The 15,300-nt window shown below is 38.2% G+C and overlaps 1 protein-coding gene across 1 annotated transcript in view; it reads right to left on the reverse strand.

Moving 5' to 3' along the window:
• The window catches only part of MAN1A1 (mannosidase alpha class 1A member 1), a 216,425-nt gene that overhangs the window by 14,161 nt on the left and 186,964 nt on the right, over nucleotides 1-15,300 (reverse strand). Inside the window, exons 9-10 of the mRNA XM_005280172.4 lie at nucleotides 7,957-8,176; nucleotides 6,889-7,061 (exon numbers count right to left, since the gene is read on the reverse strand). Of these exons, the coding sequence (XP_005280229.1) occupies nucleotides 6,889-7,061; nucleotides 7,957-8,176 (393 nt within the window). The remainder of the gene's footprint in view (nucleotides 1-6,888; nucleotides 7,062-7,956; nucleotides 8,177-15,300) is intronic.

Genomic DNA, 15,300 nt, shown 5'->3' on the forward strand with positions numbered 1-15,300 from the left:
GAAACAAAGGGTAGGAAAAAATGGTCAGTTTTCAGAATGAAGAGAGGTAAATAGTGGTGTCCCCCAGGGGTCTGTACGGGCCCTGTCCTATTCATAAACAATCTGGAAAAAGGGGTGGCAAAATCTGCAGATGAGACAAAACTACTCAAGATATAGTTCAGTCCCAGGCAGACTGCGAAGAGCTACAAAAGGTGGGTGACTCACAAAACTGGGTGACTGGGCAACAAAATGGCATTAGCACCCACCACATCTGACCTCCCATCTCCCCCTCACCTCTTTGCTGCCAAACTCCAGCCTCCAATTAATAATTTCAAAAACTAGGAAATTAATACCCATAAAACTTCACTGTGAAGTAGTCAGGGTTGCCCCTCCCCCGCCCCGCAAACCATACCTGACAAATCCAGAAAAGAAAATCATAAATTCAGTTATTTAACTGTCCATACCATCTTCTCCTCCCCAATCACATGCTTATTACCAAAACAGACCATCCATCACAACCTAATTTTGGTATCTCTGTGGGGCCAACAAGCCCTTTAACTCCCTTTCCACCCTTTAACTACCCTTCTTCCAACATAACCAAACTTAGCCCAAACATCCACAACTATTAGTGTTGATGAAAAATATTTTAGTAAAAGGTGTGCCCAATAGGGACAGAGTTAAAGTCATGGCGTGTGAGTCTAGGAGTAGTAATTATAGTAAGGTGTGGGCTTATGGGCAGAGGAGTACTGGGTCTGGGCAGTAAGGTGACCCAACTTCTTATTTTCTTGCTTTTCTGGGTTTGTGTCAGTTATGTTGTGAGTATGCAGCAACTCTGTTTGTAATAAAGATTTTTGTGTAGTAGTTTTTACTTCAGTGCTAGTCCTTTTTTTATTATTGCCTTTGTTTCAAATGTTTTTAAATTTGCCTTTTCCTATATTTGTAACCTTGCAGATAGCTCAGTAATAGTGTTAAGACTAAATACAATTTATCTTTTTATCTATTTTCCTCTGTTATGTGCTTTATTTTAAATACCTACAGTACCATAATATACTAACAGAGGGGACAAAGTCTAACATAACTGTCTTCGGAACAGATTATTCATTTGAAGCGAAATCCAGGGAGATGTTAGTCCTAGAGAATTTAAATACACTTAAAATAAGGGTCAGAGTTTTATGGCACTGAGAATTTAAATTACATTTTAATAATCCAGGAATATGATACTGTAAATTATATTGTGTGGCTGGATGTTTGGATATGGATCATCAGAGTAACATCTTTCAGTCACTAACAACATAAATTGGATCCAAAGTCATAACCTGGATGTGAATGACAATATATTCCATTCTCAATCTCTTGAGACAGTAGCCCCCCATGTTTTTCACACTGGTTTTACAAATTCCACTGAACTGTCTACAGTAAATATATGTTTATGTAGAGAAAGCGGTTATATTTCAAATCACATACTCAGAAAAATGGAGGAAATGTAGATGCCGTGTCTAAAACTAGCAAACTGACAGAAGGAGCATTCCCAAAAGAGAGATGGGAGTAAAAATCAGTCACTAACTATTACTGCAATATCTATGACCTCTACCCACTTTAGAGGTTGTTCAAGATTAATCTGTGTCTTGCTACATATATGTATCTCATAATTCATTATTTTTTGTTATAAATCCAAGCAAGCTACCCGCATATTTTTAGCTTGAAAGTGATGCTCGCCCCGGTCCTTACCACAGTACGGGATTATGTTGTGGTGTTTGGAAATGCAAAAGTGTATTTAAAAGGAACTGATATTGAGGAGAAAAATGTTATAATGTAACACTTCAAAATAGACCTATTTAGATATATGTTTTTATGTACTATAATTTTTCTGTCCAGTTTTTTAAATTGGGAAATATATTTAAGTTTAAACAAGACATGTCTTCTGTCTTGTGCATTTTTTCCCATCTACTTTAACCTATATTGAATTCAAAATGCTGAATCTGTGTTCGCCTGAATTTATGATGTTGAATTTTTAATGTCAAACACAAGATTATGATTTACAAGACTTGGCAGAAGGAGAATCTGAATTGTGAGAGGTAAGGCTGTTATTTATGGAAACATCTGCATTAACAGCACGGCAATCCAGAATAAAAGTAAATTGCTATTTTTTTAAGTGTTCTTTTTTCACAATTGTGTTATCTCCCTCTTTGAGAGAGAGCACTATCACTATTGTTTCAGCCATGCAAGAAAGTTCTTGCTGTCATTCATCCTAGAAGGCAGTCTCAAAATAGTTTATAATTCTCTCACTTCTTTAAAAACAATGGAGAATACAGAACTAATCAAATTTGAGATAAGCATGGGATTACTTAAAGACAGCCATGAGACACATTAAATGATTAAAAAGCTGGGTAACTGATGGGTCTCTAAATGTAATTGTAAATGAGGAATCCTCATCATCATATGAATAAACAGGGGAGTAATGAGGAGGAGGAGAAGGAAGGTTATCTTACCTCTGCATTTGGGCACTGGTACAACCACTGGAATAGTAGATCTAGTTCTGGTGTCCACAATTCAAGGAGGATATTTGCAACTTTGAAAAGGTGCACAGAAGAGCCACAAGAATGGTTAAAGGAATGGAAACCATGTCTTACAGGCAAAGAAGGCTAAGGGGTGACTTAATCACAACATATCAGAACTTATATAGACAAAATCTATAGGAAGAAATATTTGATAATAGAGGGCTCTTCAGTCTAGAATACTAAGGCAGAATGAGTTACAATGGCTGGAAGTTGAAGCTGGACAACTTCAGAAATAAGATTAAATTTTTTACCAGTGAGGGTAATTAACCACTGGAACAACTTACCAAGGGTTGTGATGGATTCTCCATCACTGAAAATTTTTAAATCAAGATCGGATGGTTTTGCTCTAGTTCAAACAAGAATTAATCCAGGGAAGTCCAATGACCTGTACCCCTACATAAGGTCAGGCACGATGATCAGAATGGTCCCTTCTGGCTTTGGACTCTATGAATCTATAACTTATATTGAACATGTAATAGAGACAGAGAGAGCTTCTCCATGTATTGAGCTGATGAATCTTCACATTATGCCGTAACTTATAAGGTATCTATAGTGATGTTAATTATTTTCATCCTAACACTAAAGAAGAGAACACTACCAGCACTACTACTAGATGAAGAGAAAGGCTAGAGAAGGAAGCTCCCAAAAAGATCATGGATAAGAAAGTGCAGGTAGCCAGCCAAAACTTGAGCAGCATTGAAAAGAAAAGGAAAACTCACATGCTGCATACATCTTGAGATTTTTGAAACTTGTGAGAAAGTTTAAAGAATCTATTTCCCAACTACAGGAATGACAGAAAATAAATCTAACTCATTCTTGCCTGTTGTCAGAGTGCTAGAGGTCAAAGACTGAAAATAAGGCTTCAGTAAACATATTTGTGGGAGAAGATGTGAAATGGAGTCTTCAGATCCGTTCTTTTTATCAGTGGGGAACAATTTTCTAGGATACTTGTAAACAAAGACAGCCAAAACATTTTTGAAGGCAGATTAAATTAAGCATGAGAGATAAATCAGATTGATTTCCCTTTCTATTCTTCTCCAAGTCCTGATATCTTCCAGGCTGTTTCCCATTCATGGAAAAGTACACTGATGTGCTGGAGGGAGATCCTGGAGACTACCTTGTTAAAATTAAGTTACCCACTGGAAGGGAACGATTAAAGACTCCATATTAAGAAGAGTGGATAGAGAATTCAGCAAAACACTCACAGATAACAGGATGATGTGCTGTTTCCTTGGAGCAAAATGGCAAGAATGGGCAGGATTATGAAGTTGTCTGGCAAGTCTCAACAGGTGATGATACACCAGTGGAACCAATGACACAGCATCAAGTGGAACTACACAGAATGTAGCAGACTTCAGGGATCTTGAAAGAGAGCTGGAGGAGGAGAAGAATGTCCAAGTGATCTTCTCAGAGATCCTTCCAGCCCCACGAGTGAGAGAAGACAGAAGGCAGAAAATAGGGAAGGTGAACCATTGGCTGTGTGATTGGTGTGAAGCTGAAGGTATTTGTTTTGTGGAACGCTGGACCACATTTCAGTGGGAGAAGGGATAGTAGGAATGGAATGGCCTGCATCTCACAGATGGTGGGGGGCAGAGGGAAATCATCTCAGTTGGAGACTAGCTGGAGCAGCCAGGAGGAAGTTAAGCATGTAACACAAGGGGAGCAGGTGATAAGAAGGCAAATTATCACCACGTTTCAAACAAATTGGTTTAAAGTAGCAAAGAATGTGAAGTGAATAAATTTTTCAATTATTTATATACCAATGCTAGGAGTCTTGGTAATAAACAAGAGTAACTGGAAATTCTCATTTATGAGTAGAAACTCGATATAATAAGCATTACTGAAACCTGATGGGATGAGCTGCATAATTTGAATGTTAAAATCTCTTGCCATAAACTGTTTAGGAAGGCTAGAGTGGGTAACAGAGGTGAAGGTGGGGTGGCACTCTATATTAAAGACTTCATTTCTTGTTTAGAATTACTGATAACTCATACCTGCAGGATCTGCAATACATATGGATCAAAATGCTAACTAAGAAAGTCAGGAGGAGGTAATGATGGGGGGATCTGTTACAGACCATGAAATCAAACTACAGACCAGGATGAGTTATTTTTTAAACTGATGTGGGACACAGGTATGGCAGAGCTCAGGACAGTAAAACAGAATTTTTAAAGTATATTGGGACCAAATAAATCCTAGCACTGTATAGGCCCATTTTTAGATGGAGATGGTAAAATTGTTTACATAAATAAATAAATAAATAAAATCTAACTAACTAATACAGAAAGGCAGACTCGTCAGCAAATATTTCTATTCTGTATCTGGAAAGGTATGACATACTTTGTATCACACAAGGATGGTGAAAAATTTTCCAGTACATTATAACCAAGGAGGATGTTAAACAACAGGGATACACATTTTAAAATCTGCAGTTCTGAATAACTTCACCCAAAAGTCCTAAAAGAGCTGGCTGAGGAGATCTCTGGCCAATTGAGTTAATTTTTAATAAATCTTAGAATACCAGAAAAATGCCACAAAACTGGAAGAGTTCTAACATTATGCCACTATTCAAAAAAGGTAAGTGGCTTGACCCAGGTAACAATAGGCCTCTTGCCTAGACATCAATCTTAGGCAAAATAAGGAAAACACTGATAAGGGGTTCAACTGATAAAAGAATTAGAGGATAGGAATATAATGAATGCCATGGTTTTATGGAAAATAAGTCTTGTCAAACAAACTTGATTTCATTCTTAGATGAGATTACTAGTTTGGGTGACAAAGTAACTATGTAGATGTAATACGCTTAGATTTTTGTAAAATGTTTGACTTAGTACTACATGACACTCTGATTAAAAAAAAATCAAAACTACACAATATCTAAAAAGCACATGTTAAATGAATTACGAGCTGGCTAACTGACAGATCTCAGAAAGTAATCATAAATAGGGAATCAACACTAAATGGGGGTGTTTCTACTGAGTTTCTGAAGAACTAGGTCTGATTCTATTTTCCTGAATGACCTGGAAGTAAATGTAAAATCACTGCTGATAAAATCTGTGGATGAGAGAAAAGAGTGGGTGGAATGATAAATGATGATGAGTAGACAGGGCAGCAATACTGAGCGATCTGGATTGCTTGGTAAACTGGGCCCATTCAAACAAAACGTGTTTTAATACAGCCAAAAATAAAAAAAAAAATCCAGGAACAAGGACTATATCCTGGAAAGCAGTGACTCTGAAAAGTATCTAGGAGTCATAGTGGAAAACAGCGCAAGAAGCACTCCCAGTGAGATGCTGTGGCTACCAGGGGCTAATGTGATCCTTGGATGTATAAACAGGTTAATAAAGAGTAGGAGTTGAGAATAGATTTTACCTCTGTATATGGCAATGGTGAGACTGATACTGGAATACGGAACACAATTCTGATTTTCACATTTTAGAAAGGATTGAAAAACAGGAGAGACAGTAGAATAGAGCCACAAAAACAATTTGAGAACTGGAGAAGATGCATTACAGTGACAGACATGAGGATGAGTACTGGTTTTTGGAACAAACTAACAAGGGAAGTGGTGGATTCTCTCTCTCTTGAAGTCTTCATATCAAGACTGATGCCTTTCTGGAAGAGATGCTTAAACCCAACTCAAATTATGGTTTAGTCAGAAGTTATTTGACTCAGTACAGGGGTAACTATGAAACATAGTGGACTGTAACATGCAGGAGGTAAGACTAGATGATCTAATGGTTACTTGTGGCCTTAAACAATATGAATTAAGGCCAAGATTTTCAAAAGTGACTTAAGTTTTGAGACTTCTAAAATTGTCTATCAAAAATCTCTGGTCACTTGAAATCTTGGCCAAAATTTACTTTAAGAAACCTATTCACTGTGTCATCAAAATGCAATAATTAAATATCCCTGACAACATCTTTTGCTAAAAATTTAATAATGTAAATTTTTCCCTATAAATCAATTTTAGTGCATATTAGCGGTCATTCAGCTGACACTGCTCAGATTTCCCCAATAAGCCCTGACTCTGCACCTGGTACAGACCTGCAGAATTTCTGGCCTAAGAGGTAACTAATGAAAAAATGTGAGGTGTTTTACTGATGTAGATCACTGGGAAGACTAGATTTGGCCAAAGCCAAAATGATCTGATTTCATCTTAATCTCCAGAGTATTTTACTGCATCACCTGTTGTTTTAGACAAACAAATCACAAAATGAACACGTTTATTGTTACTGAATAGTAGCAAAAGTAAATAATTTACCAGGATATTAAGCTGTAATAGGAAAACTCTCTCTCAAACAAACAAACAAACCGAAAACCCACCAGACAATCCCACAAAATGTGTTACCTCTACTGCTTCCCATCCCCACTGTCTGTATTTTGGATCGTGAGTGAACCTCCACATATACATGTAGGTCTCTATAACTTCAGGTCGCAAGATGTAATATTTCTCATTTTGCCTTGTAGCAATGGCCTCTACACCTCCATCGAATCTGAAAGCTTCTGGTCCCAGTTTCATATCTAGACAATAAAAATAAAATGTGTAACAATGTTAGTGATGATTCTGTATGCAGGATTTTAACTGTACATTTTCCAATTGTTTGAGTGTTTTTTCACAGTAAATATAGTATTAAAACCTACAAATGCTCCTTTTCAGGCACAAACCATGACAATTTATGTAGATTACTAAACATTAATCATACTTTCATATGAAGTTAATGATATTACACGTGTAGTCTGCACTTTAGCTATGGGTGTCCAAACTCCTCCTCATAATTGTCATATCTGGGAAATCCCAATAGCTGGTGCAAAAGGGATATGTGTATCAATGCTTTAAATTGCAGTTTTACTCCAAAGAGTAACTGTAAAACTTGCATTGTGGGATATTTCATGTGTATTGTGACTATGATTTTTTTCCAGTTCGCTCTGGCAAATTCACCGTGGCTGGGTTCTTTCATCTTGCTTCAGCAACTTTAAGAATGATCTTGAAGGACAAATTCTGCATTCAGTCATCTTTGTGTAACCCTATTGTCTAAATGTGACACAGGAAGAACTCGGAGCAGAATTTGTCCTTGTATTTAGAACATCATTAATAGTTCTATGTATGCACAAATGAATAGAATCCATTTCATTTGTGGTGGGCTCAACAGAGCTGGAGGGAGCAAAAATATTTTTGTCACGAATGAAAGCAGATATGATGCAATAGACACAGATAGCATATCTGTTGACAATGAGGAACCATTTTTAGAGTCACTATTCAGAGCAAAACAACAGTTTCAATGAGGGAACAAAAAGGACTCTATATTAATTTAACAGAGCACCATACAATACCTTCTGCACCTGTTTTACCCAGGACAGAATTATAGATAACGATTAAAGCACAGCTAATCTCTCAAAATTCATAATTCGTACTTACTTGTACGATCATAAGATTCATGACACGTGCGAGCAATTTCAGCACCAAGTTCAATATGACGCCCAGTTTTATCATTAGGCGCCCCATCTCCACCCAGTGCAAACATGCCTCCAGCAAAACAGGTCAGATGTCCCATTTTATGTTCGAGCAGGCCACCTTTCCACTCAGCAATGTACGTTAGACCTCCACTAGATTTCCGGATCAGATGGGTTTCTATGGACTGCAAAAATAAACATTTTCAAACCAAATTTATTATTTGGTAAAGCAATGTGTGAAAAACAAAGGCAATGTTGCACAAAATAGGAAAGTAATAAATTTACACCTATCCAGCTTTTTTTGTTTTCAGTTTTATCTTCAGTACAGTTTCTGCTTTGATTTTATTTGACACTAAACGCTAATTTACCTTGAGCCCAAAGAAAATGCATCTGTTCTTTACTAGCACAGGTTGGCATACAATAACAATATGATAATGTGCTGAGACTGTCTGTATATTACCTGGTAAATTTTCTAAAAAAGTTGAAATAATTAAAAAGATAAGAAAATACCATTTTCTGATTCTGATTTTCCCCATAGTTTTATGACAAGCATATTTTATATACATAGGATATATTTTTAATGGCTTCAGTGATTCAGCTTGCAAATTTTCCATCTTAAAATGCTATTGTACTCAAAGGATATAGTTATCTTACCAGATATAATTGTGTAGTAATGTGATTATCAAAGGGTTAATTGGGATACTCAAAATACTAGAGGTTGGAGCCATGCTCCACCTCCTCCCCTTACTTTGTCTTGTTAGGGCACGTTTTCTCCCACTGTTTGTTATATGGCTGAATACAGCAACAGGTTCCCAGACTGCAGCACTGCAACTAAAGTGTGTTTCTTATGCGCGGAGTGGGTCTCTTCACAAAACTGGCGACGAGGAAGAACATAAAAGTGGTAATTCATGGGAAAACTGAGGAGTTTAATTCAGAAAATGAAGATTGGCAGCAATATATTGGAAGACTGGGCCACTATGTTCTTGCAAATGAGATTACAGATAAGGACAAAACAGAAAGCAATTTTCCTCAGTGTCTGATAGTAAAACCCACTCTCTCTTAAGGAGTTTGTTACAACCTCAAAAACCAGGAGATAAGAGTTTGCATGACCTTCAAAAGATGTTAGCAGAGTACTACACACCAAAGCCAACCATTATTACAGAATGTTTCAAGTTTCATACTAGAATGAGGTGGCAAGGTGAAAGTGTACCTGTGTATGTGTCACAGCTAAAAAGACTAATGGAATACTGCTAATTTGGAAGCATCCTAGAGGACATGCTGTGGGACAGATTTGTTTGTGGTATCAATAATAATCATTGTCTTTGAATTAACAAAGACAACTGCTGTCAGAGGGGAACTTAACCTGACCCAAAGCAGCAGAATTAGCAACAGCAATGGAAGCAGTGAAAAGCTTACGAGATTTGCACTTAGAATGCAGGGACAATCAAGCTGATTCAATAAGCAAAATGCAAAGCCAGCTGCAAGGGACTCCTGAGGGGTGTTCAAAGGAGCTCATTTTGAATCTGTTTGTAAATTTAAAACAGCCCAATGCCATAAGTGCCTCCAGATTGGACACTCAGCCAGATGATGCAAAGCAAACAGCATCTCAAGCCCAGAAGGGGTAGACTAAAAAAACAGAGCAAACAGAAGAAAGCAGAAAGCTTGTTACCTTGTGGGAAAGGAAGACACAAAGGAGGTACACACTATGTATTGTCTAAAAGGGAAAATGTGGGACCTTACAAATTAACAGAGTTAAATACAGGAGTTTCAGCTACTGCGATCAATGAATCTATAAACATATCAGCAATGCAAAGCAGAACTGAGCCTGATAGTGAATGCAAGAATGACCCTGAGTGCCTACAGCAGAGAACCCACCAAGGAGGTAATGCTGTGCTTGCCCCTGTAAAATATAAAAGCCAAAAGAAAAAATTACCAGTCCTAGTGGTCCAGGGACAACAGCAAAACCTGGGATGCTGAGACTGGTTGCAAGAACTAAAACTAAACTGTTTCAATACTCGCCAGCCCACATGGATTCTGGGTACTATCTCAAAGCAAACTGGACTCTTGTCTTTAAAGTCTATTTAAGTAGTGGTGGAATCACAAGATGTCAGGATCAGGTTCATGCCATGACCCTGGAGGCGACCCCAGCTGTCGCGGAGATGCATTACTCCATGAGAGAGAAAGAATAGCCCCTGGTTATTTAAAATATTATATCTGGGCTGTAAATTAAAATGGGAATTATGTAGTCTAGTGATCATCAAGGGCTATTTAGAACATTATGAGTTGCAGCTATGATCTAGCCCTCCCTTACTTCCTCTTTAGCTAATGTGTCTGTTCCTCCCTGCTCTGTCTGTTATGTAGTTGAATAAAGCTAGGGTTACCATTCATCCGAATTCCCCAGGACACGTCCGGCTTTTTGAGCTAAAAATAGCGTCTGGGGGGAATTTGTAAATGTCCGGACTTCCCCCCCACGCAGAGCGCGCGCGGCTAACAGTGCTGCCGGCCGGTGTCACTTACATGGGGCTCTGACAGCCAGAGAGAGCCCCTCCTCTGCCTCCCCTGCAGCAGAGATCACTCCCTCCCTCCCTGCATTCGCAGATCGCCTCCGGCAGTCTGGAGCTCCTCCCCCGCTCCTCCTCCACTGCTGCCCAGTCGGTAACTGGCTTGGATAGCCAGGCGGATTGCGGAGGACGAACCCACATCCCACATTCAGTGGGGTGTGGGACGGGGTTGGGCAGCCCTATATGGTGCCACATGGATGCCCCCCTGGTAAGGGTAGCCTCCCCCCAGGCACGGGTTAGTTTCCCCCTGGAAAGGGTAAGTTTCCCCCAGGTACGGGTTAGTTTCCCCCTGGAAAGGGTTAGTTTCCCCCTGAGAAGGGTAAATCTTTTAGCTATGGAAAAAAGTAATTTATATTTTTATACCGGATTGGCGCTGGACCGGGTTAATAACGCCCCCGCTGTTGGCTTTGATGCCCCGGCTGACAGTGTTAAATATATTAGGGGTGTGATCAGGGTCGCTGGACCAATGGATAAAATGGTGTGGACTATAATGAAGTCTCATGAGAATGAGAGTGAGAATCAAGTCCTCCCAGTGGAGCATGGAGAGGAGGTAGAGGAGAATGTTTGTGATGATCATGGTGAGGAGATTTTATCTATCTTACCGATGGTTTTTACAAGGGACACTTTTAATGATTTAACTATGGACAGTTTTAATCCAGATTTTAAGTATTTAAGTACATTTGATGATCCATATGTTAGGGAATCGGGATATCTTAATGCTCATTTAGTTAATGGGTCTAGTTTATTAAATAGTTTTAGACCAAGTACTGATTTTAATAGGGATCGTAATAAGGATCTTAACAGTACTGGTAGTAATATAAATATATCAGAAAGTAGTTCGTGGAAGGATGGGGTTTTTTATTTAGAGTATCCTGTTGATAGTTTTAATTGTCCAATATGTCCCCAGATATTACCAACATTTGGTAAATGGGCCAAACACATTAATGTGGTTCATAAAAGTAAAGCCATACGAGTTGTATGTAGTAAATGTGGAAAATCTTCTCAATATCGTAATATAGCTTGCCACTACCCCAAGTGCATACCCAAGAAGGCGGATACCCCAATGAAGAGCCATACGTGCTCGGTCTGTGGGCTTGGTTTTCATACTAGATCTGGATTGAGCCAACACTGTAGACATAGACACCCTGCTGTGAGGAATGAGCAAAGAAAAGAAGATATGGCTGCTAAAAGTAAGATCAAAGAGGGATCGATTAGATCTCGTATATGGACCAAAGATGAGGTTGCGCAGCTTATACAGTTGGAAAGGAAATATATTGGGAAAAGGAATATAAATAAATGTATTGAGAGCGAGATGAGGACCAAAACGAATAAACAAATATCAGATAAAAGACGAGAATTAGCAAAGAAGAAGTTAGTGGTAACAGGAGATAGGGAGGAAGTGACTGAGGTAGAGGACATTAGAGTACATATATTAGAAATTCCGCCCCCAAGAGAGAGGATTTTCCCACTAAAAGGACATCCAGAAGTGGATTTAGTGGAGAAAATATGTAAACGGGGAAAACAAAGTAGGGAGGGAAGAGAAATAATAAATAGTTTAGGGGAAATTGAAGGATTATTAAAGGAGGATTTAACAAAAGCTCTCGGATGGGCAATGTTGGAAAAATTATGTTATTCATTAGTAGAGGGAAAGGACCCTAGAAATGAAAGTCAAATAGAGTTGAGGAATAAAGGAAAAGGGAAGATGAGAAAGGAGGAGAGAAGGAAGCAATTTAATGCAAGTAGGAGATATGCTACAAAGAAAGCTAAGTATAAATTCTATCAACAATTATTTGATAAGGATAGAAGAAGATTGACTCGCATTATAATGGGAGAGCCAGATAAGGCTAAGTGTGCTATCCCTATGAAAGAAATTGAGGAATACTATGTAAATATTTTGGGAACAATTGGACATGGTAATATGATAGGGTGGCCATCATCCACAGAGAATGCGGATAATGATATATTAATGAGTCCGATCTCTGTGGATGAGATTAGAATAGCTTTAAGAGAAATAAGAAAAGATAGTGCTCCTGGCCCAGATAAAGTAAAAGTGAGAAATTTGTGGGATATTTTTAATTTAGACTCCTTAATACTTACAAAAATTTTTAATATATGGTTTCTAAATAGACAGGTACCAGATGAATTTAAGAAAAATAGAACGATTTTAATACCAAAGACACAAGATGAGGAGGAAATGAAGAAGTTAACATCTTGGAGACCATTGACAATTGGGTCAGTTTGGATTAGAATCTATACCAAAATATTAGCAAAAAGACTGGTGGAAACAGTTAAGATATGTAGTAGACAAAAAGGGTTTATATCCGCCCCTGGGTGTGAGGAAAATATTGCTACATTAGATAATTTGATTAAAGGGGCTAAACGAAATGGGAATGAAATTGCAATAGTGTTTGTAGATCTGGCTAAAGCATTTGATTCTGTGGGACACGGACATATAATAGCCGGGTTGAGAAGATTTGGTATAGATGAACATTTTATAGATATTATTAGGGACCTTTATGATAATTGCACAACTAGGGTATGGGTGGGTGATGAAGCTACTGAGTCTATTTTAATTAGGAGGGGGGTCAAGCAGGGTGACCCGTTGTCTCCAATTTTGTTTAATATTGCTATGGATCCCCTTTTAACTAGATTAGAAGTAGAAGGAAGTGGTTTTTATGTTAAGGGTAATAGTGTCACGTCATTGGCTTTTGCTGATGATGTGGCAATTTTAAGTAGCTCATATAAAGGAATGATCAAAAATTTGGGTATCTTAGAGGAGTTTTGTAAAAATACTAATCTCTCTGTTAATGTGAAGAAAACGAAAGGCTTTCATATTTTAACTAAACATAAAACCTATGTAGTTAATCCTAAGGATAATTGGCAGATAGGGTCAGAGGAGATTGAATATGTTCAACCAGGGGATTTTGAAAAATATTTAGGAGCTAGAATAGATCCCTGGATAGGTGTAGGGGGACCGGTACTTAAAGAAAAATTGAAAGATTGGAGTGAGAATTTAATTAAGGCCCCATTAAAACCGGCCCCAAAAATATTAATTTTACAGACATACATCTTACCGAAGCTATTTTATAATCTTCTTTTAATAGAACCCCCTTTTAATCTTTTAGATGATCTTGATGTGTTGGTTAGAAAAATAGTTAAAGAGATTTTACATTTACCTCAGTGTACCACAGATGGGATATTTTATTCTAGAGGTAGGGATGGTGGTTTAGCTCTCACTAAGTTTAGTGTGCAAATCCCAAATATGTTAATTCGTAAATGGAGGAGACATATTGTCTCGAGAGATGATTGGATGGACCTATCTTATCTATATGCAGGTGAAAATCTTGTGGATAAAATATTGTTATTTAGTGCAGTAACATCTCATCCCAAGAAATGGAGGGAAGAGGAGTTTTTAAGATGGTCGGAACTGAGATGTCAGGGAGTAGGGATAAAATATTTTAAAAATGATTTAATTAGTAATTCGATTTTTAGAAACTCTAGTAAAGTTAAATCGTCAGCGTATATCGCAGCATTGCAGCTTAGGGCAAATATTTATCTTACTAGGGAGACATTAGCAAGAGGAAGAGGAGGTGTGAATGCTCTTTGTAGATGGTGCGGTAAAGTGCGGGAGACTGTTCCCCATATCTCAGGACAATGTTATAAGACTAAGAATGCTAGGATAAAAAGGCATAATAGAGTAGTGTCTGCAGTTGTAGATAAGGTTGGTAAATTAGGGTGGAAGGCAATAATAGAGCCCCATTTGAGAAATAGTAAGGGTGAGTTAAGAAAGCCGGATATTATATTTATAAAAGGAGATACAGCAGTGGTGGTTGATGTTACAGTGCGATGGGAGGATAATGCCGGAAGTTTGGAACAAGCCCACAGTGAGAAGGTGGCTTATTATCTTGAGTTAGAGGAAGAAATTAAAAACTTAACGGGAGGTAAAAATATCCACTTCTTTGGTTTTGTGCTTGGGGCGCGTGGCAAGTGGAGTGAAGGTAATAATGATTTGTTACAATTATTGGGAATGGACAGAAGTAAAAATTTTAAGGAGAGTATATGTAGACTTGTTTTATATTCCACTATTGGTATGATGGCTATATTCAGTGACAGGTAAAGATCCCGGAGTTTCCATTCCGTGTATCTTGCCAAAACTAAATTTTAGCTATTTTGGTTTCCATGCTCTTTCAAATTTTTAATATTGTTTTGAACATTAACATATTTAGTGTTATTTAATATCTGTCCTTCAATAGAATGGTTTTAACTATATAATAAATACTTATTAATGGATGAAATTCCAATTTAAATTATTAGTTTATTTTTTTTTAACTACTGGATGTGGATGTGGACTGGCCGCGTATAGTAACCAGGAAAGGGCAGGTAGTCACGCCTGTACATAAATAGGGGGTGGGGTTCTGGGGGGCAGTTAGGAGCAGGGGTCCCAGGAGGGGGCAGTGAGGGGACAAGGAGCGGGGGGGAGGGTCGGGAATTCTGGGGGGGTGGGAAGTGGGAGGTGCAGGGGCGGGGCTCCTCCCATCCTCTTTTTTACTTGCTGAAATATGGTAACCCTAATAAAGCAGCACGTTCCCAGCTTGCAGTGTTATTAAGTAATGAGTATTTCTTGTGCACGGAATGGTTCCATTACAAAAAAGTTTATTCAAATTGATGTACTTTATATATTCCCAAAGTGAACATACTACAGCTCTGACACTGTACTGAGAAACATGTAGCTGCAGAAGTCTACCCAC

The sequence above is a fragment of the Chrysemys picta genome, chromosome 3, assembly GCF_011386835.1.
Source record: "Chrysemys picta bellii isolate R12L10 chromosome 3, ASM1138683v2, whole genome shotgun sequence".
NCBI lineage: Eukaryota > Metazoa > Chordata > Testudines > Emydidae > Chrysemys > Chrysemys picta.